The sequence below is a fragment of the Thermothielavioides terrestris genome, chromosome 1 (genome assembly GCF_000226115.1).
Source record: "Thermothielavioides terrestris NRRL 8126 chromosome 1, complete sequence".
Taxonomy (NCBI): domain Eukaryota; kingdom Fungi; phylum Ascomycota; class Sordariomycetes; order Sordariales; family Chaetomiaceae; genus Thermothielavioides; species Thermothielavioides terrestris.
Genome location: NC_016457.1, coordinates 6,137,153 through 6,158,464, shown reverse-complemented (window position 1 = coordinate 6,158,464; position 21,312 = coordinate 6,137,153). Strand labels below are relative to the sequence as shown.

Here is a 21,312-nt window from a genome sequence, read left to right as displayed (position 1 = left end):
GGTGGTGCCACTCGACATGCTCAACCTTTCTTCCACGTGTAGTCCGCATCTAGCAAAAAGGTCAGTGCCGTGGACAGCTGGCGCTCCCGTTCAGCAGCACGCACCAGGATGGATCTCGGGCTCCTCGATCTCTTTCCGGATTTCTCTCTTTCTCCGCCAATCACACCCGGGAAAGCGCTTATCCCGCTCGTCCATGATGGCTTCCAAGCCTGGAAGCTGCTCGGCGGCGGTCAGGCTCGTCATCAGCTGCGGCTCCCCGAGCGGGAGCTTGTCGCCACGGTCGACCTGCCACAGATGGTAAACCTTGCCGTACAGCTTGACCACCTCGGCCATCTCTTCGGTCTCGGCCTTGTCCCAGGCAGCCTGCGGCACCAGCGCGGACGGCTGCGGCATGACCAGCATGCCCGACTTGACCTCAAACACGTGGCTGTGCCAGAGGCGGCGCTCGTCCTGCGGCAGAGACTCGTACAGATGTGGCTTGATCATGTACTCGATGCCAATCAGGCGGGCGTCTGGAGAAACACGGTCGTAGAGCAGGCACTGGCGCACGTCCTCGGTCAGATGGCCGCAGTAGTGGTTCGCCTCGACGACGCGCGAGGGATCGGAGGCGTAGACATGGAACGCATTGAGGTGGGCGCAGGCGGTTTGGAGCGGGGAGAAGTCCTGGCAACAGGACGTCAGAGTCAAGACCCAGATACAAGCCAGATATATCAGATATTGGAAGGAGACAGATAGAACGTGCCTGCGTCATGGCGGCGCCCGTCTCAAGGACGGCGCTCTTGGTGCTCCGCGGCTCGCCCGCCACGGTCGGCCCGCCAGTTTTCGCTTCCATTGTTGGGACAACAGCACGCTGCACTTATCTGTTTTCCGAGCCCGGTCCGGAAGATAGAGGACTTTGCGACAAGACGCCGGCGCCGTACGTATCGCTGCTCGGGTTTGCTGGCCTGGCGATGCGAGATGCGAGATGCGGCATGCGGCATGCCGCGGATACGGGCTGATGATGGCCAAGCTGGGCCGGCTGACGTCATCGTGACCCTTTGCTCGCTGCAATGGATCTCAACTGCTCAAATTCCCGGCCCGTACGGAGTACAAGACGGGCTTTTTCCCATGTCCATCGATGATCTTGGAAAGGGCCTGGCACGGCATTTCGAGGCGGTCCGGTCCTCTGGGCTATCGTCAGGGGAGACAGACTCCAGACCGCGGAACGACGTCGACGACGATAGCGACGGGCGATGGGCGACTACGACGACGACGAGACTCCATTTGGCCCGGGTTGGGCTGCACGACTGTCTTTCAGCTGCCCCACGACCTCGATACTTGGACGGATTCGGCTCTCCCTGCAGAGATCGACCTCCTTCGCTTCCGCTGGTTAAGCGAGATAAAGCCGCGGCACGGATGCGCTGGTGCCACGACGTGCTGTGAAAGACACCTGTCAAGCTTGTCCTGGGTTAACGATAAGGTCTACCTGAGGTGGCACCAGGATGTTCGTTAACCGCTGCGGCATGCAACGGCCACTGGCAAGGCAGCATCTTCAATCATCATCCGCTCCTTCCCGCGTGTGGCTTGTTCTGCTAAGCTGGATTGAGACAGGCGTCGGCCAGGCGCCGGCCGGGCGCGAGCCGGCCCGGGGTCTGAATCCTATTGCAATTAGCGTAACTGCGCTGGGCAGGGGCTGGCGGATTCTGCCAGCCGCAGCACGCCCCATTGGTTGCCTTGCGCTTCCTCCCCCAGCGCCAGCGACGCACCAAGATATGGAGGCCAAAAGCGCCCCCGTCCCCGCTGGGACGCCGTGTTTGGGTTTCCCGTCCCTTCGACAATGCACCGTGTCCCGGGGAGGAAGTCAAGCTTGCTGTTGTCGCCTTAACCGTTAAAGCGACCGAGCGCTGACTGGCCGACCGACGACGGAGCGGCGAAAGCGTGACAGTCCAGGGCGTTAGTTAACGTTATCCGGCCGCTGAACCCCCCTACTGGCGGCCCTGCGCGCGTCTTCGAACGCCACGACCGGCTCTTCCTCCTCCGGGCCTGCCTTACACTTGTCACCATGAACAACTCCACGAGCCCGGACAACAGCGGCGGCTCCGACGGTGGCGGCGGCAGCTCCGACGCGCTCAACTGGGTTGCCCTCGTCGTGTCGTTGGTGGCCTTGGTGGGCACCCTCGCCCAGGTGCTCCAGCAGTACATCGCCTCGGCCGCCGGGTACTCGAACTGTGGCGAGAGCGTTATGGGCAAGTGGCACGAGAGCAAGAAACGAATATTCCGACCGACCGAGCTGCGCTTCGAGGTCCAGTTCGAGACGCCTGTCATTTTCGTGTGCCCTGCCACCAACAAGAACGGTCCCGTCCGCAACCAGCCGATACACTTTATCGACGGCACCAGCGAGAGTTTGAGGAAGACACGCGCGCTGCTGCCCAAGGAGGAGGAGGCGCAGCGGCAGACGCTGCAGGAGGGCCGGGTCCACACGGCCGACAACGAGAGGGCTTCATGGGTGACACTGCTGTCGCAGCTGCAGTCCATGGAGAAGGAGAGCCAGGAGTGGCAACAACAGCACTACAAGAACAATCCGCCGCAACCCTTTCCGCCGGCCGACTTTCGGAGTCACACGCTGGCCGTCGCCCTCCAAGCCAAGAAGCGAAGCTGGGACACCATGCCGGCCGACGTCAGGAAGCCCTACGCCACCACCACCATATGCCATCTGCTCGAGATCGCTGCCATGATGGGGATATACTGGAAGGAGTTCGACAGGTCTGGCGACAGATACCGGGCCGAGGGCAACGGCTACATGCTCACGGGCACCAACGTTCCCGAGCTCGGCCTGCTGTTCAGCTTCCAGATCTGCGGCAAAAGCAAGTTCCGGGAGAACAGGGTGATTCCCGTCGACGAGGTCAAGGAACTGTGCTGCGGCTTCGTCTCGACCCTGTTCCAGGACGACTCCAGGGACAGACGCAGGATCGAGTTCCCCAACGAGGACCCCAAGGACCTTAGCTTCCTGCAGCTCGGCAGTCTGCGCGAGATCGCCGAGACGATGGTCCTTATCGAGTGCAATACCGACACGGCTAACTACTTTCGGTCTGACGACACCAAGCACGGCCATCTGTTTCCTGGTAGGTGCTATCTGCGGACATTCTGTGGCTCTACGTTTGCTCACCACTGACCGTGCGCAGTTCCCTTCGAGCTGCTTGGCATGCTCGGCAAGACGCTGCACATCCGCAACAGTGCCTTCCGCATGCTGCCGAACCCGACGCCGTACCATTGGGACAAGAACTTCTTCAACCTCCGCAGGCTGGTGAAGGAGTACTGGAAGAAGATCCACGATTCGGAAGCCGACCTTCCCCCAACCGATCAGGTCCTCCAGCTTGAGAACGACGCGAAGGACTTGCTCGCCGCGCTGGACGCTGACAAGAGATCCAAGACGCCCGGTAATTCCCTGCCGCTGCTCAACAAACTGCATGACATCCTCGATGGTTGCGACGCGTTCCTCAAGGCCGCCGACCGGGACCTGGTGCGGATGGTGGTCCGGGAGCACTTCCAGGAGGTGCTCAAGCTGATCAACGACAAGAGCGGTCCCGGGGTGGATGCCGACAGCAGGAGCACGCAGAGCGGCGGCTACCAACAACGGAGGGCCGAGCATTTCGACGAGCTCACCGCTGCCAGCCCGGAAGAGCGTCAGGAAGCCTTCATGGATCTGTACTTCTTCAAGGTCCTCAGGAAAGTCCGGGAACGCGCGGTGATGTCGTACCGGCGGCGGCAGACCACGCGGTACGCCCCATCGGTGCGCTCCCGCGCCGTGTCTGTCGACAGCGTCCGCGAGGCCACGGACGAGACCATGTCGACCCCGGCGTCGGCCACGCCGTCCCGCCCCATCTCACCGGGCCCGAGCCCGACGTATCTGGGGACGCAGGACGGCGCCCAGTCGACGGTCCCGCTGCTGCACGTGCAGCCGCCCGACCGCGCGACCCAGCCGTTGGCCGGCATGGACAGGACCGTGAGCCTGGAGTCGCAGGCATCGGCTATATGGTGCACCCTCGTGCTGCGGATGCTGTGCTGGTTGCTGTTGCACGACTTCAACAAGAAGGACGTGCAGATCCCCAAGAGCGAGCTGCTGGGGAGTCGGCAGCCTGTCTACATCGCCTAGTGGGCGTGTCACGGCAGCTTTTCTCTGCATGACAGTTCAGGGATAATTACTGGGTGAAGGACGGGCGCCTACGACATGGGCGATGTTGAAAGGCGGTGCTGGGGTAATGCATGATGTTACGACTGGGTAATCCGTACAGTTGGCTGGATGATCTGCATTGTGTGATGATTTGTGCGCCTTGCTCGGCAAGAACTGGGAGAGCAACCATGGCTTCTTGATGACCCGACGTTCCCGATGCCATGCCACTCGCCTTGCTTGCTCCTTGCAAATCGGTTAACTGACGATGCCAATGTGACGCTGCGCCGTTCGCCGCGTGTTCACAAAAAAAAGGGGAGGCTGCTCGGGTGGGGCTTGCTGATGCTGATGAACTGGCAGGCTCCACCGCTCAAGTGGTTTGTCGCCCAGAAATGGGATGTTCGATCCTCGACGACTTGCTGCGAACAGTGCCAACTCAGCAGACATGGGAGTTTGCCGGCGAAGACTTCTCCAGCCTCCCGCGACGCCAGGGGCTCCCCTCCGCCTGCAGCGCCACTGCAGGATTCCCTGAAGCCCTTCCAGTGGGTGCCCCGCACCAGCAACACCCCCACCGTGTCTGCGTCAACTCGACCGGGCCCGGGCCCTGAAGACGATGCGGTGAGAGCGCAAGACACCGTGAGTGGTGACCAACCTCGGCCAACCAGCGGCCACCGGATGCTTCCCGCCGTCGATGGCTGGTCCTCTTTTCGCAAGCCCGCTGCAACTGGTCGCGGTCCAATCATGCTGGCTGCCCTGGATGCACGTTAACGGTTGCGCCAGTTGTCTGCTGGGCTGCATTGCATGGGGACGGGAGGCCTGAAACCTTTTTTTCGGCTCGATGCCCGGACGCCCACTGGGCACCTCGCTGGGTCGGAGCTGCGCCAGCAACGCTTCCCCTTCTCCTTCATCAGATTTTGACCACACCGGGAGACCTCTCCGTGACTGAACTGCCTACATCGCAAAGACAGCAACAGCACCGGAAAAAGTCTTTCGCCAGCGCAGGAACCTCCCTTAGCTCCATCGCAGAGCGCTGGCATGGGAGACCGGCCAAGTCGAGTCCCGAGAAACACCGATCGAAAGCCGAACCTGCCCGAGAAGCCCTCAACACATTCGCCATGCCGACCACAGAAATCATCACCATCATCAATAACTCGGGGAAGGTCATCAGCACGGTAAGTGCGCTGCTGCGTCCCCCGCACCCGACCGGCGCGAGCACCGCATGGCCGCTGACAGCTCCCAGGGCAAGCAGCTAGTCAACATCTTCAAGGAAGCCCAAGCGGCCTACCGGGACAGAAAAGAGGCCATCAAGGCCGAACGTGCGGGGATCCGGCGGGCTAAGACCTTCGATGTGGCACGGAGCCGAGACCCATACTACGACGACCACTACGAGCACCACGAGCACTACGAGCGACACGATGGCAGATACGCTGACGAGGTGGACCATGTGCACGAGCGCCGCCGCAGGTCGTACGACGACGGCAGCGACAGCCGCTCACACGCCTCCTCCCGCTACAGCCGCTACACACGGCGCTCCCACCGGCCACGGTCGTCGGAACGCCGCCGCTTGCCAGCGCTGACCGAGGGTAATCTCAAGGCACACTCCGAGGTATCGGCCACATCGCCGTCCAAGGCCTACCGGTCCCCGTATGCCGAGACGGCTCCCCGGGACATGCAGCTTTCCCGGCCGACACTCGCCATTGGACCCCCACCGCAAGCACCGGCTGCACCTCCGGCCCCGGTTGCACCCGGCCCTGTGGCCGCGGCATCCGACCGCCAGCAGCTCGCCAGGAAGAAGTCCATCGACATGAACCTCGCCTACGGCGATATCCCGCCCGACCTGGCCACGCGTGTGGACCTTGACCCACCTCCCAAAGACGACGGCGCGTCGGAGGTCGAAGACCCGCAAGAGAAGCAAGCGCTCACCCTGATGGACCGCATCGAGGGCTTCCTGGAGGAGGCGCAATGCGTGCACGACACGGCGAGCTCCATGATCGAGAGCCTGCAGCGCAATCCGGAGGCGGCGGCGGCGGTGGCACTGTCGCTGGCCGAGCTGAGCGCGCTGCTGGGCAAGATGAGCCCGGCCTTCCTGGCCTTCCTCAAGGGCGGCAGCCCGGCCGTGTTCGCGCTGCTGGCCAGCCCGCAGTTCCTGATCGGCGCGGGCGTCGCCGTCGGCGTCACCGTGGTCATGTTTGGCGGGTGGAAGATCGTCAAGCGCATCAAGGACGCGGCGCCCGCGGCGAAGGTGCCCGAGGCGCCGTTCGAGATGCGCCCCGCTGCCACTGCCGCTGCCCCTGACGCTGTCGGGGAGAAGACGCCGCAGCAGCCGGCCAGCGCGGCGAGCTACGACGAAGCGCTGGTGCTGCAGGACGTCAACGAGGAGCTGAGCACCATCGAGACGTGGCGCCGGGGGATCGTGCCGTTTGGCGCCGACGAGGCAGCCGACGTCGAGCTGATGAGCCGCGAGGCGGAGCGCGCCCTGCGCGAGATGTGCGACAACCGCGACCTGGACGACGACGTGGCGCCGTGCGACTCGGTCTCGCAGGTCAGCAGGGCGCGGACCGAGCGGTCGAGGAGGTCACATCGCACCCGGAGACGTCGCAAAGAGGTGGAAGTGCCGGAGCGGAAGAGCAGCAAGAAGCATGGAGATGATGACGGGGCCAGCGAGGCGGTGAGCGAGCGGAGTCATCGCAGTCAGCGTAGCAGCAGGAGTCAGGCCCAACAGGAAGGCTCCACTGTGTCGCGCTCGTCGAAACACGCGTCGAGGACCGGGTTGAAGGCCATTGAGGAGGGAGAGGTCGAGGGCGAGGCGGGCGGCGCCCCGGGCAAGCCGAAGGAGAAAAAGCGGGACATGATCAAGCAGCTTTTCAAGATGAAGAAGGATAAGGAGGCCCGGGAGAGGGCGGTTTCTGTCCTGGTGTGATGGTTATCCGTGTCCGGCGGAATGGAGTTCACTGGGGATCTGAACTTGACTTACCTTAGTGTACGGAATACTTGCACTCTGCTTGGCGCATCGCGAGGGCGTTCACACATCTTCGCATCTTTGGTTCACAGGGGCCACCTGGAGTACGGACGTAATTCGAGAGTCTCGTCGTTTGCCCGTTGCATCCTCAACCCTGCTAAACGCTTTAACCGGTTTTAGGGCTGACTCAGCTCGTTGAACGGCTGCTTAGACCCAGCTTTTCGGATCTGTCGGAAGGCAGGGAGCCAGCTTTGTGGTTCGCCTCTTTTCTTGACTCGCAACTGGGCCACATCCAAGCCGAGAGAATTGCTGATTCAGGCGGTCGATCTTCGTCCACCTTACGGCCGGAGAATTCTGGTCTCAGCATGCAAATCCAGGACTTCCTGACGTCCCAACAGAACAGCCTCAGCACATTCACTCAAGCGGCCGCAACATACCGTATCCGAGCCTCCGGGCCACGTCGGAACCAACGACCAACAGTCGGCGGTAACGTATCACCATAATCATTGCTGGTTTATCCTGGACTATTAGTTGGCCCCTACTATTAGTAGAATACGCAGTACGAAGTAAAGGATCCACGGCATCCTTCGCTTCCCCCGCCGTCAGCCCAGCCGGGGCGGGCCTTCGAGGCAGGAACGTTGGGCAGGGGAATGAGCATCCGTCCTGCCAACTTGGTGGGGGGGGGAGGGGAGGGCCCGGGGGTTGTTGCGACTTCACCGTGTTTTTTCCCTCCTCGCATATGCCAAGCGGTTCGGCACCAAAGGGGACGAAAAAAGGAAAGAAATGCGTTTATGGATTAGGGTACCCTATCCACTGTCAGACTCCCGGGCTACGCCTTGCTCGCCATCATACCTTGCTTCACACTTTGCCGGCCGCCGGGAAGCGAGTATTGGCCAGAACATGGTGCCACGGCCGCAAACTCATGCCGGGCTCCGCCCCAAAATCGCGGTGTTGTTGGTGAGCTCGAACTGCGGTTCGCCACAGCCGGAAGGAACAGTCGCGGCGGTGCAACGTCCACTGAACCCCCCCGCGTGCCTGCTCGAGTGTCCGTGGGCAGGGATTGTGGAAGGGTCCGGGGGGGAGGCGGAAAGAAGGATGTAGGCGGATGCAAGTATAAGGGGCCACCAGCTCGCACTCTCGCAGCGGTCATGTTCTCAACCCACTGTCCCGCCGTCAGTCAGCGCAGATTCACTGTTACCGCAGTCCTCCACCACCAGCCAGCCACAGATTCCCACACCGCTCGCACCATGGGCTCCCTGTTGCACTTACAGAACGGCGCCGCCAACGGCTCCAGCGGCCCGCAAGGGATGCAGGCTTACATGGGCCCGTCCCTGTTCCAGCCGCACCGCGCTCGCCAGGCCATCCGGGACGCGTACGAGAAGAAGATCCCATGCATGATCGGGTACTACTTCGGCCTCAGCTCGGTGCCCATCGCACGGTTTGTTGCGCCGATGGGTTTTGATATTGCCTGGATCGATTGGGAGCACACATCGTGCGACGTTGAGACAATGACCACGGTTCGTGGCCTTCTGTTCCTGGAAGCTGACGCCCCGGCTAACATGGGTCCGTCTTCTCTTTTTGCAGATGGTCCACGAAATCATGTTCATGAGTGCCGGCCGCACCATTCCCTTTGTCAGGTAATGCTGCCACGGCCCTTTCCCGCCACGCACGGCTCAGCCTTCTGCTCTGCCCTGCCCGCTAACACAGGAGGACCATGGGGGGTTTGGTTGTCGCAGAGTCCCCGGCCACGACCATGCCGCAATCGGCTTCGCCCTGGACGCCGGAGCAAGCATCGTCATCCCGCAGCTTGAGACAGTCGAGCAGGCCAAGCACGTCGTCTCGTCCGCCAAGTTCGGCGCCAAGAACGGGGGCAGCCGGTCGGCGCCGCCGTTCCGCATGATCCCCGGCCTCACTGACATGGCCGCCGACGGAGTGCGCGACGTGTGGCCGAACCTCAACGACCAGGCGGCCATCATGGTGCAGATCGAGTCGCTCGAGGGCATCAACAACCTGGACGCCATCCTGACCGAGGTCCCGGACATTGACGTGGTGTGGCTCGGTAGTCTCGACTGCCGCATCAGCATGGGCCTGCCGGGCAACTTCGGCTCGGGCAACGAGCCCGAGTGGCTGGCCGCCGTCGACAAGTTCAACGCCACGCTCAAGAAGCACAACAAGCCGCGCGCCGGCTTCTGCCTCACCGGCGGCGAGGATCTGGCCAAGATGGCCCAGGACAACGTGATTTTGGTGCACTGTGCCGACGTGCTGAAGTTTATGGAGCTGCCTCCCCAGCTGGCAGCGGCGAGGGAGGCAGTGGCGCTCAAGAAGTAGCTTCGGCGGGCTTCTTCTTGGTTGATTTGGAGAGCGCATGGACCGTATTACTTCACAACACAGGGGCACGGGTTTGTTTCGCATTAGAAGGCTCTCCCAGGCACATGGCTAAAAGTTCGCAATGCAGCTACACTCAATACAGAGTCCAACTCAAGGCACAGCTTTTGAGCCATGTGTGTATCCCTCCGGTGCCACAAAGTCAGGTAGACAACGCAGACAGCTATCTTACCGACCCCTTTCTCTCACCAGCTTTGACAATCACACTTGATCCAGAGGCTAGAACAAACCTGATTCGTGAACCTCATGGCTACCAACCGTTTACATGAGTTCACTTGTCTGCTGCTCGGGATCTCCAGGAGTCAAGCATTGCGGTGTCAACAGCTTGCTGTCTATTTTCCAACAGCGGTGTGTTGGTCGCCACAGCTGGAAGCCATGAGCCACCGGAAGTGTGGGTGGCCATGTTACAAGGGAAAACTCTATTCAACGACACCCATCGTGACTGGTTCCGGCCGCAGCCGGTCCGATGGAACGTAAGGCTACTGAGGGCCGGGCATGGCAGGGGCTGAACATAGGAGCATGCTTGACTTAGTGTGAAGCTTCAGACCAATTTGCTGTCGAGGGAGAGGGAGGTCTCCCGTCTTGAGCCATGAGCATGGCCCCGATCCCGCCCGGAGATACATGTAGGGTCGTCGACTTTGTTTACTTCTCCTTGGTGCCCCAACTTCCCGGCACACACCAAAACATGTTGTCGCCGCGGCGGCAACACGACATCATACGGCGGAGCATGGAAGCCTGTGCCAGCGCGTGAATGGCTGTGAATAGGTTCCGCAGTAAAAAAAATCGCTGGTGTGCCTTGGATCGACGAGAAGAAAATCCTTTGTGAATCGACGAGAAGAGAACCGTTTCCTTCTTCCCTGCACCGACTCGACTGACTTCGCTGAGCAAAGTCGCCCTCGCAGCAAACCTCGCTCCCGCTCGTTTTGTCTCTCATCATCATCGAAATGGCGGACTCTCCTGCCGAGGACAAGATCGTCGGACTCGCTGGCGGCGACCAGTCGCTCGCCGTTGAGAAGCCGAGCCGCCTGCTGAGAGTGGCGCGCGAGATCCGCTTGCACCTGTACTCGTTTCTCTTGAAGCGCGACGACCCGATCGACACCGTTCTGGTCCCGGCAAATACCCGGATGATCACCTTTAACAGCGGTTTTTGGGGTGTTAAGGTCGAGCACATCGGGGCGACCTTCAGGGCCCATACCAAGGTCATGCAGCACATCTCCGACTGGGACCCGAAGAACATATTCCTTGTCTGCCGCCTGCTCCACACCGAGGGCAGCATCTACTACTACAACAACAATTTGTTCGATTTCCACTCGCCTGCTCAGTGCCATGGCTGGTAAGTGATAATCCGCACTTCCCATCGTGACTTAGCCTGTCCGCCCGGGAAGAGCTGAAACTGTGGGGTTCTCGACTTACACGGGAGACACCAGGTTCGCCAGGCTCTCTGCCAACACCCGCAGCCTGGTGCGCCACATCGCCGTCCCGATGACGCACATCTCGTGCCCCTTCGAACCCCGCTCCTTCCTGACGATGCTGCCCGACATGGCCGCCAACCTGCAGACGCTGTACCTGGCGGACAAGATCTGCGAATCCGACAATCCGCAGAGCAGCAACGTGCGCGACTGGCCTGACCTGGTGGACGACCCGACCTACTGGTACGTCCAAAATCTGAGCTCCTTGTTGCTGACTACTCACGGCTTGCGGAGAGCGGGCGGCTCTTGGCTGAGCTCGCGAGCTGCTCCCGATTACCGCAATCAGCGTGAGAACGCAGCTGACGTTTGCCGGGACCGGACAGGGACAAGTGGCGTAAGCGCTGGGGCTTTACCGCCGCTGCCGGTGGCTCGAACCAGCAGCACCAGGACGACTCGATCCCCGTTGGCGGTCCCTACCGCAAGATCACCGCGACCACGACGCCCGCGGGTCCCGGTGACGACGGCGAAAACGGAGACGCTGAGACGGCGCCGACCCAGCCTGGCGTTGACTCGATGGCTTGGGGCCGCCTGGACATTTTGTTGGAGCAGCTGGCCAAGATGCCGCGTCTGAAGACCGTGTACTTGGGCCCCGGCTTTGATGCTGGCTGGGACCAGCCTGTTGCCCAGGTTCTGCAGCAGCTGGAGACGGCGCGCGATATGGAGGACTTGGAGCGCAAGCAGGAAGATGTGGACATGACCGGCACGGAGTAAGGGCTGCATTTGTAGGTGCCAACAGTGGTATTGCGTCTTCGGTTCTGTCGAGACTGGGAGACTGGGCTGTTTGGCTTGTCAGCGGCCAGGTTCCTGCTCAAGGTTATGAGTTGAAGGACGTCACATGCCGGCACTGGTGCAGCAGTATCAGGACATTGAGTTCATTAGCGTAACTCTGTCAATGCAAGGGTTCTGAAACTTTTGAAATTCCCCTCAATGTGACTTCGACTGCAGGATTTCCAATGAGAGATGGACCGTTTCGGTCTTCGGGGCGCCAGCATGTCAGGGAATGTTCCTTGAAGAACTTGCAGCCAGTCTGACGATCACTGCACACCATGGTGCCGTTACAACGGAAGGCCACGGGACTCAACCAATCTTTGCCTTTTCTTCCAGAACTCAATGAGAACATCTGTCCTCGGGAGGAGCTAAAAAGTGGTTGCTCTCCAGGCGTTGAAACATGGGCCCTGAGCCACGAGAGTCCCAAAAGCGAAAACAATTGGGGAGAAAAAGCTAAAGGAAGACAAAAAAAGAAAAAGAAATGACAAAAAAAATAAAAGAAATATTCAAAAATAGGAGACAATACCAGGGGGCTCCATTTGCACCAATTTCAGTTGCCCCCTCTCCTACCCCCTGGTAACCTTGATCATAGCTCCGATCGTGGCGCCGCTCATCCCCCATTTCCCGCAGTGTCGTTTCACCGAGCTCAACGTCCGTTGGCAGTCATCAGGTTGTCGAAAGCTTCTTGAGGGCAGACGTGACTTCGTCCACCTCGTCATCACCGCAGACAACAACATCCTTCGACCTCTCTGCAACGCCCTCAACCCCAGATCGTCTCCTAGCCCCTGTTCCGCTATCCGCAGCTGCTTTGTGACTCATCGAGTCTCTCCTATGCTGCGCCAAGGCCGAGGTGTTCTTGAACGTCTTCCCGCACTCGCACTTTACATTTGCCCTCGCGGCATCACCGCAACCTCCGCCCGTTGGAGCTCGGGCGGAGCGGTTTGTCTTGTGCTGACCGGGCCGTGAGTGGGCCTCCGCCACCCTTGGTTCGGTCTTGTGCTCGGGCGGCTGCCAGCTGCTGCTTGCTATCGCGGCGGTGTACGGATGAGCGGGTGACTCGATGAAGTGTTCGCCCAGACTATTCGAGTCCGGGAACGATATACCACACTTGGTGCATCTGGCTGGAGTGATGCTGCTTGGGAGGGAATGCCTTCGGCTTTGGCTCCCGTCTCTCTGAACTGCCGGGCCGGGATTCTTGAGACCGGAGGTCGGAGGCTTGGCCGGTCTATTCGCCCCAGGTGACACCCGATGAGCCTGCTGGCGGTGGTTCTGAGAACTCGGATGCCTGGCTCGTGGTTCGCTTACTGGACCGTAAGTGGCTGGCGGAGGTATGAAGGCCCAAGGAGCAGGTCTGCGCGGCTCGAAGGGGGCATCGCAGCTCCTCAAATGGAGCTCTAGGGCCCCGTATGAGACGAAGACCTCATGACACTTGAAACAAACCGCCTCTCCCATGATTTCTCTGGAGGTGATGGACGAAGAATCGCAGGTGTAGAAGGGAACATGCTGGGAAGAACGGTGGCATCCTCACAGGCGGGGTAAAGCGGCCTCTGTGTAGGTCTTGGATAAGGTAACCAACCACAGGGCTGTGTGTGTGTGACACCAAACAGTCTATGCTGCAGGCAGCGCAACCTGAACGGAGAATGTTTGAGAAGGCTTTCACACCCAGCATCCAAACGGTCCCGGGATGAGCAGCCATTGCCTAGGTAGATCAACCATGGTTGGTGGAGTGGGCTTCATCATGCAGACACCACTCTCAAGCAACGCGGACATCGGATTAGCCAGGCGGAGAACAGTCCTGGGATGCATTAGGGTATGAGGAGAGTGAGTGCGTCGAAGAAGACGGGCTCACCAGAGCCTGTGTTTATCTGTTGCGCCATGCTGCGGGGCATGCGACGCAGTGCTTTGAGAGGAAGCTTGGTGACCTAAGAGACAGTCGCACACTGTAACAACCTAATTGACCTCGAGCGCCTATCGAATGCTAGCGAAAAGCGAACATGTGTTCCTTCACTGTCTAGAGCGCGCTCAAACAATCAAACACAACAAAGTCGTTCCATGGGGCAAATCAAACTGGGTATTTCGCAGGAAATGATCGATAGCCCTTGTCAACACACATCAGTTGTAAGGTGCCCAAAAGGTGCCTAGGCGGCGCAAGGGAAGACACGCGATTTCCTCGCGCTCAGAGGCATTGAGAGTAATAGTCGTTCTGGTAGCGGCACGTCGACCCGGCGGCGCAGTTCCGGCAGCCGTTCCAGTTCTTCCCTGCGCACTGCCCGTACTTGGCCGACACGCACCCGGCCGGACCGGCGTTGCCGGGGTTGCCCGGCTGTGAGGGAAATGATCCTGGAGGACGACGGCGCACCGTCAGCATGAAGGTACGTAATTATTATTACCTAAAGACTAGCATCAAGAAGGAAAATGAAGAACGGGAAAAAGAGAAGATGGAAAGAAAGATCCCAGGGATGGCACCCACCTCCCGTCAGGAGCGCCGGCGTCCCGAGCTTGGTGGTCTCATCAATGGTGCAGATGTTCCTGCAGCCGCCCGTCCTCCCGGCGCCGGGATCGGTGCTGTTGTACACCATCTCGATCCACTGGATCTGCAAGTAGGCCTGGGAGCCGACCTGCATGGGCCCCGACCACGAGCCGCCGTCGCTCCACGAGTTGAAGATGACCTGCGACGGGTCGCGCGGCGCCTGGAAGGTGATCTGGCTGACAAGCCGCCCGTTGACGTACCAAGTGCTGCTGCCGGGCGTCCAGTCCATGCGGTACTCGGCCCAGTCGCTCCACCGCCAGCCGTCAGGCAGCGTCACGTTCCGCGTGGCGGCCGGGATGTCGCCCGTGCTGTTCCACGACGGCTGGTTGGTGTACTGCACGTACATGGGCGGGTCCTCCGTGCGGATCTCGAGGTCGGCCTCCTGCACCAGCTGCGTGTTGAGCGGCGTCGGCGGCGGGCGGTACGTGAACATGGCCGTCACGGCCCCCTTGGCGCCCGTGGTGCGCGCGCGCATGCGCACCGACAGGAACTGGAACCCCTGGCTCTGCGACTCGATCTCGGCCGCCGACTGGAACGTCGCGTGGCGCACGGTGCGCAGCGTGAGGTGCGTTGCCCCGTTGTCCTGCTCGATGTAGATGTTGTTGGGGCTGTTGACCATCTTCACGGTGGCGTCGCTGATGGTGCTGTCGTTGAGCGCCATCAGCGCCGTGTTGTTCCAGTTCTGGATGTCCCAAGCGTCGGCAAATGCCGGGTTGGTGAAGTAGGGGCTCGGCGGCTGCGCCTGGGCGTTGCCCTCGAAACTGTCGATCGGTTGCGGGACGTTGACATACTGCCAGAGGGACCGGAAGTCGAAGAACTGGTGGTGCGAGAAGTAATTGGACGTCGTCAAGTTCGTCTTGTAGCAGTTGCAGTTCGAGTCCGTCGTCAGGGGGTAGGCTCCTCGAGCCACCGCGACCAACGAAGCCGCGGCGATCACGAGAGCAAGACTTCGCGAGGACGGTTCCGCTGACATCGCGACTCTCGACGAAAACACCCACGTTCTACAGAGTCGGAGAGGCAGACGAGGCTGAGCTTAGAGTTGGGTTCTCGGGGGTGTGTGAAAAGATTCCACACCAGAGCTATCGCCACGTTACTGAACTGGGCAGAGGGCACACAGCAATGGATAGGAGGCGTGGCGATGGCATCCACGCAGTTGCGGTGGTTCGAATTGTTTTCAGAAGATTTAGGATGTATTGTGTTAATAAATCTCTGAGGTATCTGCGTACGCCTGCAGTTGCGGGAGGCCCTGAAAATGCCCCTGAAATGCCCCAGGAAATCCCCCTTAAAATGCCCCAGAAAATCCTCCTGACAAGTGCCAATTTCGCAGTGATCGCGTGGTGGCTAGGGAGGTGAATGGGCAATCACAGAGATATTGACATTACGTTACCCGTCTGACAGACCAGTGGACTAAAGTCTCCAGAGGAGCAGTGGCTAGCACGGCAATTGCGAGGCGTGTTGGAGGCCGCATTTGTTGAATGGTGAATCATATTTGGGACCCTATATGAAAGGGGCCGGAAAGGGGCCGGGATAGGAAGGCCGCAACTCCAATCTCGGGCTGCGCAGCACGAAACTAGAGGACAGCACAGGCTGCACTGCCCTGGACAGTAGCGTGTCGCCATCAAGACAGGCCAGGGATGACGCGGAAAAAGGCAAGGTAGCAACCACGGAGAGCTGGGTCCTGCATCCGCGAGGTCGGCAGTGCGACGCGGACGGAGGCTGGGGTGAGGCGCCATTTTCGGTAGTTATGCAGGCACCTCAATTTTGGAAAGGAGAGGCCATCGAGCGCATTGCATTGAGCCGCGTATACCAAGCTGGCATATAAGCCATGGACAGTTACCTACCAGCTGGGGGCCGGCAGCAACGTTGATTGAGAGGAGCGCTCCCCTGTCCCCCTCGGACACGCCCAACCGATGCTTCCAGGCCGCCGACGGATTGCGACATAACACTCGCGATACAACACTCACTCGGCAGTTAGGAGAGCCAAGTCGAATCTCGGCCCAATCAAATCTGTTGGCGGCTGGGGACGACCGATCGTATATCTTTCAAGTCCCGTCTAATAATGGGTGATCCCGTCTAATAATGGGTGAGTTTATGTAAGTGGAGCAAAGTGTCCAGAACCTCTGCTATTTTCCATTCTCTCGCGATTCGTGGAAAAAATGAAACCGGCACCAGGTTGCGGCTTTCACATTTTGTATAAACTGCGGCGGCGGGTCATACCGCCTTGCTCCCCTGCAAGCCCTCCGCGCGATGTGCTCAGCCCGACGAAATATTTGCCGGCTCTGTCTCCGTCGTTCAGCTGGCGCAAGCAGAGCTTGCAATGGTCCAATCACCGGCGTCCGTGAAGGACAACAATGTTTGGACTAATATGATTATGCGCTCGGGGAACAGTCCACCGGCGCTTTGCATCTCGCGATGTTCCTGCGTGGAGGCTTTCGCTGAGCCCCCGACGTCTCGCGGGGGATGTTCCAGCAACCAGAATCAGCACTATTCCGACCACGTCAAACTCATCGAGCTTCCAGGCCCAGTCCTCAGAAGAGATACTCGTCCCACCGGTCCTCGTGGTAGGCGTAGAACAGCTCATCCAGGCTGTGCCCGTGGTCGTCGCCGAGGCGCTGCAAAAAAGCGTTAAACGTCGGCGGCCGCCGGGCTTCTCGCTCTGGATCCGACTCCTCTTCATCTGTGACATAGTACTCGGAGGCCTCATCCTCCTCCTCGAGCTCGAGTTCCTCCTCCGGCGGGATGTGCCCTGCGAGCTCTTCTTCGGCCCTAACCTCGTGCTCGTCTTCATCCCCCGCTTCGTCAGACTCCTCCTGCCCCTCCTCCCCCTCCGCCCCGGCCTCGGCCTCCTCCTCCTCCACGGGATCTATCTCGTCCTCGTCCTGGTACGACGGCAGCAGGTCAAAAGTCCTGAAGAGGATGCCCGCCCTTGCGCAGCGTTGCCTCGCCGCCTCGACCTCTCTCTTGAACCGCCTGTGGAATCGGCTTTCCGCCGGCCACGAGTGTATAGCGAGCGAGATGCTGGACAGCCGGTGGGACGGGCTGGCGCAGAGACACTCGACGCCGTGGAGGACCATGTCCAAGTTGGCAAGGTAGCTCTGCTTCCAGTCCCTCGCGGTGCCCCACTCGCACACTAGCGTAAAGTCGCGGAGCGAGGGCGGGAGCAGCTGGCACAGTCTCTCCCCGTCGTCTTCCTCCAGAATCCCGAGCGTGCCGAAGACGCCCCGGTAGTCCAGCGTCAAGCGGTCCAGTCGCACCAGCTCGGGGATGCAGGTCAGCCGATGGTTTTCCGGTTTCCTTGGCCGTTCCCTTCCGCGCGTCAAGTAATGCCCCTCGGACAGGGCGACCAGCTCGAGCATGCGCAACGACCCCGCCAGCCCGGCAAGCGCCTCGTTCAGCGTCTTGCCCTCGGGCAGCAGATCTCTGTCCTCGTCGGTCGAGCTCGACTCGAAGTGCACGACCAGCGACTGGAGGTTAACGCAGGCCAGGCACAGGGCAACCAGCCTTGGCTCATGGATGTGACTGCCGTAGAGGCGGAGGTGCTCGATGTGGGGTAATGGCGGGAGAACGATGTCGGGCGCCCGGAGCTTGTCGGCTGACGCGCAACAAAGTTCTAGCGTCTTGACATGAGGCAGCAACTGTAAGGTCTCAACGACGTGATCAGCCAGGAGGCGGGACAGCGTCAGCTGGCGGTCGCCGTCTTCACGGTGGCAGTAAATGCGCAACGAAGTCAAGTTGCGCATGAGCCCGAGCGGGACGAAATTCAATACCGCTTCCGACGCGGCGGGCGAGAACTCGGTCCGGTAGCGGAGAACAGCATCCCGGAAGTTAGGAAGCAGTTGATCTGGGGGCTCAGCGTCGCGCGGGACGAGATCATGGTCGGGGCAGGCGAGGAGGAAGTCACGTAGGTTGGGTGCCTTCAGGAGGATGGCCTTGAGCAGCTCTAAGCCGATCCGCGGGTCGTAGTCGTTGGTCTCCGCCTGCCGGCTGTTCCAGCTACGACCTTCGGCAGGGTTAGCGCATATGCAGGAGCGTCTCGGGGCCGGAGAGTCGGCAGCGGCGTTACCTCCAGCCTGTCTTTCCCACTCGCGATGCACCTCGGCAACGGTGACGGCACCAGCGACATTGGCGAGACAGGTGATGCTGCGAATCCAGGGCCCGATCTCCGGACGTTCGTTTACGCGGCGGAAGAGCAGGACTAGGGCTCTTGCGGTTGGAATGACGAGAGTGTGGTACAGAAGGGGCCTGGCGATGGCGGCCATGCGGCGCGACGTCTGCGCAAAGGACAGCAGGTTGTGGTGGCTCACCAGCCAGTCAGCCCACTGGTGGCTGGCATCCCGGAACTCCCACGTGCCCGAGGGGCGGAGAGCGAAGCGGGTTGTCAGCGGGCACTGGGGAATCAGACCCTCGGCGATGGGTTGCAGCAGCTCGGCGGGAAGCCGCTCCAGCGACCAGAAGAACCGGGGCCCCGGCTCCATCGCAGGTGGCGGGGGGTCGCCGGCTGAGTTCAGTGATGCAGATGCCATTGGGACCGGGGCCGGGGTCGGGACCGGGGCCGGGTTCGGGTTCGGGGTCGGGATCGAGGGCGGCAGGACCGGCGGACTCGGCTCGGAGCTCGGGTCTGGTCGCCGAAGGGGCGCGCACCGTTTCATGGGGTGCCGAGATCAGGGTATGGCTGGAATGCTGCGCAGGCGGCAGCCCAGGCCAGGGGCCGACCGAAGGGGCCGACGGCCGATGCTGTCTGTGCAGAAATATATGCAGAGAGCAGCAGGCAGCGGGCAGCACGTTACGTTTGGAGCCGCATCCGTCCACGCGCGGGGCGCAGGCTGCCGTGGCTCACTCGATGACGGAGTGGTTCTGGCGGGGATCTTCTCCAGAAAGGGCGTGGTCGCTGACGGCCAATCGGGGCAATTTTGAGTCGAGCGAAGCAGGGCAAAAAGCCAGTCGGCAACTTCCGATCTCGGCGCGGGCTTGGTGCCGCTCTGCTCTCGTCTGCCTTCGGGCCCGGGTGCGCTCGTCGCCATGATGGACGATTCGGGAAGCTGGTCATCAAGGACGCGTGTTAGTGACCGTTCTCAGGAGACACTGCGTGGGCCACGTTGCAGTGCTGCCAGGAAAAGCAGTTGGCAGAAAAGGGAAATAAGAAGGGAAATAAACCTGGAACCAGGGGTTGCGTTTTTACTGGAACAGCGGAATACGGGTAACGTGACTGTGTATTCCGTGTGGCAGCGCGGCACCCGGGCAGCAGTGAGCCACTGCCAGCAGACAGCCCATCGAACCAATTGGGTGATCGATCTGCTGGACGGAAAGGGGCGCATTCGCAGACCTGCCGACCACCCCATCACCAGTTCGTTCGACGACTGTGCAATTTTCATTAACTACAATTTCGCCGCAGCGCAGCATCGGCTCCGGCAGCCCACCGCCCTGATTTCGGTGCGCCGGCCATCATGCAATTTGTTGGTTGTTTGCCAAATAACTAACTCACTTCCCCACCGCACCCGCGCCGGCACGGGCGGACCCAGCGGGGATGGTCCAGATTTAGCAGGTGATACAGCGGCATTTTGGTTCCCTGGCCAGCGGGTGGGACTCGAGAGCCGCCAACGAGGCGTGCCAAACCGCGATGGAGCCGGCAGACTGAAAAGCTGGCGAACAATCCGGCACACCAACATCAAGCCTGACAGATCTTTTGGCAGGCCAATCTCACGAGGCAGGACTGCCACGACCGAACAGCGAGAAAGCGTGGAAACACGACCACAAGCTGGTCGAAACAGACGGGCTTTGCCCCAAGAAACCAACGCTTGGCTCTTTGCCGCGAGTCTCTGGACGTCGAGGCCCCGTGGGGGTTGTGAAAGTAACGCCCTTGTTAACCCGATCTGGAAAAGACCTGCACCCATGGGTCAGAATCCGAGACGTGAGTCATCCGCAACCGCCGAGGCCGCGCGTTTCGGTGGACGTTAAAGAGGTCCCGCCAAGACTAATTTCGGCCAATTGTCGGCTATGTTTTTACAACGTTTTTACATAGCCACCATCGCCAAGGCGTTTGCTCTATCGCCAAGGGGTTAGTTCGCCGGGGGTACGGGAGGCGGCGCTAGCCCCCCGCTAGGTTAAGGTTAGGATGCGGGTTATAGTTAGAGTACGGGTTATCCTCGTTTTCTTTTTTTTTTTCGATTCAGTTGAGGTTTCGTAAAGTTGTTGTTGCGAGTCTTTGCGATTTTGCATTGTTGATGTTGCTCTCAGTCGTGGCGGCCCCGCTCACCCTTGGCGATTTGTAATTACTTGTACGCGGCAGTCTCCGAAATTAGTCTTGGCGGGACCTCTTTAACGACGACCCGCGTTTCGCCCTGCGTGTGCCGGTGGCAGTTGCAATGTCAATGACGGACGGAGACGCAGCAACAGCGATTGCAGGGATTTCACGGCCGGGCCCTTTTTCACTTGATCAGCCCGCCCAAACTTCGCAGGAGACGTTGTCCGCCCGTTGTAGCGATTTGCAGAGTGCGGATGACGATTGTTGAGCTGGGGTCGGGGTGGCTGGTGCGCTCTCGGTTCTCGGGGAACTGTCAACAGTCGAAGCTGACGAGCTGCTCTCCGGTCAATGCCCGGCCTCTGGCCTCTGGGACACCGGAGGCATGTCGTGTCGGGGCCATGCAGCGGCCCGGCTGATCCGCGTCATCCGGACGCCGACTGCAGCTTCCTAATCAAGCCACGCCCAGCCGGATCATGGGGACGGGAGTTCGTCGGAAAGACTGGTTCTCGACCGCCCTCTCGCCCTGTTGCCTGACGACTGCGTGGCCAGAGGCTCCTTCCAAAGCCGTCCTCGACTCCTCCGCCTCGCTGACGGTGGGGCCCGCCAAGGTTGTTTCTGCAGCGATCAAACTGCCGCCGCGTCCTTGCGCACGTGTTGGATGTCAGTGGGTGAGGGACGTTCGACGGGAGGCAATCGGGCGGGAATCGGCAGGTCAACGGCGATCAAGGTTCGCCAGCGTGGATGGAGGACGAGCCAAGGTCGGAGTCCTCCGTAAGCTCGAGAGTCGATGGATTCGAGCCGGGGTCGTGTGTC

General features: G+C 60.6%; 7 protein-coding genes across 7 annotated transcripts; 4 read left to right on the top strand and 3 right to left on the bottom strand.

Annotated features, from left to right (window-relative positions):
- Positions 1–20: 20 nt before the first annotated feature.
- Positions 21–887, bottom strand: THITE_135405 (uncharacterized protein; the record flags this gene model as incomplete). Its single annotated transcript, XM_003650053.1, has 3 exons — positions 743–887; positions 105–663; positions 21–49 (listed from the first exon to the last, which is right to left on the bottom strand). Exons 1-3 carry the CDS (start codon positions 830–832, stop codon positions 21–23), a joined length of 678 nt encoding a protein of 225 aa, XP_003650101.1. The 5' UTR covers positions 833–887.
- A 1,069-nt stretch (positions 888–1,956) lies between these two features.
- On the top strand, positions 1,957–4,249 carry THITE_2109360 (uncharacterized protein). The gene is made up of 2 exons (XM_003650052.1): positions 1,957–3,101; positions 3,162–4,249. Exons 1-2 carry the CDS (start codon positions 2,042–2,044, stop codon positions 4,130–4,132), a joined length of 2,031 nt encoding a protein of 676 aa, XP_003650100.1. The 5' UTR covers positions 1,957–2,041; the 3' UTR covers positions 4,133–4,249.
- Positions 4,250–5,089: 840 nt separating this feature from the next.
- On the top strand, positions 5,090–7,118 carry THITE_2109357 (uncharacterized protein). The gene is made up of 2 exons (XM_003650051.1): positions 5,090–5,319; positions 5,388–7,118. Exons 1-2 carry the CDS (start codon positions 5,263–5,265, stop codon positions 7,065–7,067), a joined length of 1,737 nt encoding a protein of 578 aa, XP_003650099.1. The 5' UTR covers positions 5,090–5,262; the 3' UTR covers positions 7,068–7,118.
- A 1,295-nt stretch (positions 7,119–8,413) lies between these two features.
- THITE_123303 (uncharacterized protein) lies at positions 8,414–9,434 on the top strand (the record flags this gene model as incomplete). The annotated part of the gene is made up of 2 exons (XM_003650050.1): positions 8,414–8,623; positions 8,814–9,434. The coding sequence occupies 2 exons, from the start codon at positions 8,414–8,416 to the stop codon at positions 9,432–9,434; spliced, it is 831 nt and encodes a 276-aa protein (XP_003650098.1).
- Positions 9,435–10,435: 1,001 nt separating this feature from the next.
- THITE_2126217 (uncharacterized protein) lies at positions 10,436–11,671 on the top strand (the record flags this gene model as incomplete). The annotated part of the gene is made up of 3 exons (XM_003650049.1): positions 10,436–10,824; positions 10,919–11,143; positions 11,284–11,671. 3 exons carry the CDS (start codon positions 10,436–10,438, stop codon positions 11,669–11,671), a joined length of 1,002 nt encoding a protein of 333 aa, XP_003650097.1.
- A 2,233-nt stretch (positions 11,672–13,904) lies between these two features.
- THITE_2042795 (glycoside hydrolase family 16 protein) lies at positions 13,905–15,231 on the bottom strand (the record flags this gene model as incomplete). Its single annotated transcript, XM_003650048.1, has 2 exons — positions 13,905–14,068; positions 14,199–15,231. The coding sequence occupies 2 exons, from the start codon at positions 15,229–15,231 to the stop codon at positions 13,905–13,907; spliced, it is 1,197 nt and encodes a 398-aa protein (XP_003650096.1).
- Positions 15,232–16,693: 1,462 nt separating this feature from the next.
- On the bottom strand, positions 16,694–19,092 carry THITE_2109354 (uncharacterized protein). The gene is made up of 3 exons (XM_003650047.1): positions 18,322–19,092; positions 17,111–18,258; positions 16,694–17,077 (listed from the first exon to the last, which is right to left on the bottom strand). The coding sequence occupies exons 1-3, from the start codon at positions 18,731–18,733 to the stop codon at positions 16,787–16,789; spliced, it is 1,851 nt and encodes a 616-aa protein (XP_003650095.1). The 5' UTR covers positions 18,734–19,092; the 3' UTR covers positions 16,694–16,786.
- Between the last annotated feature and the right edge of the window lie 2,220 nt (positions 19,093–21,312).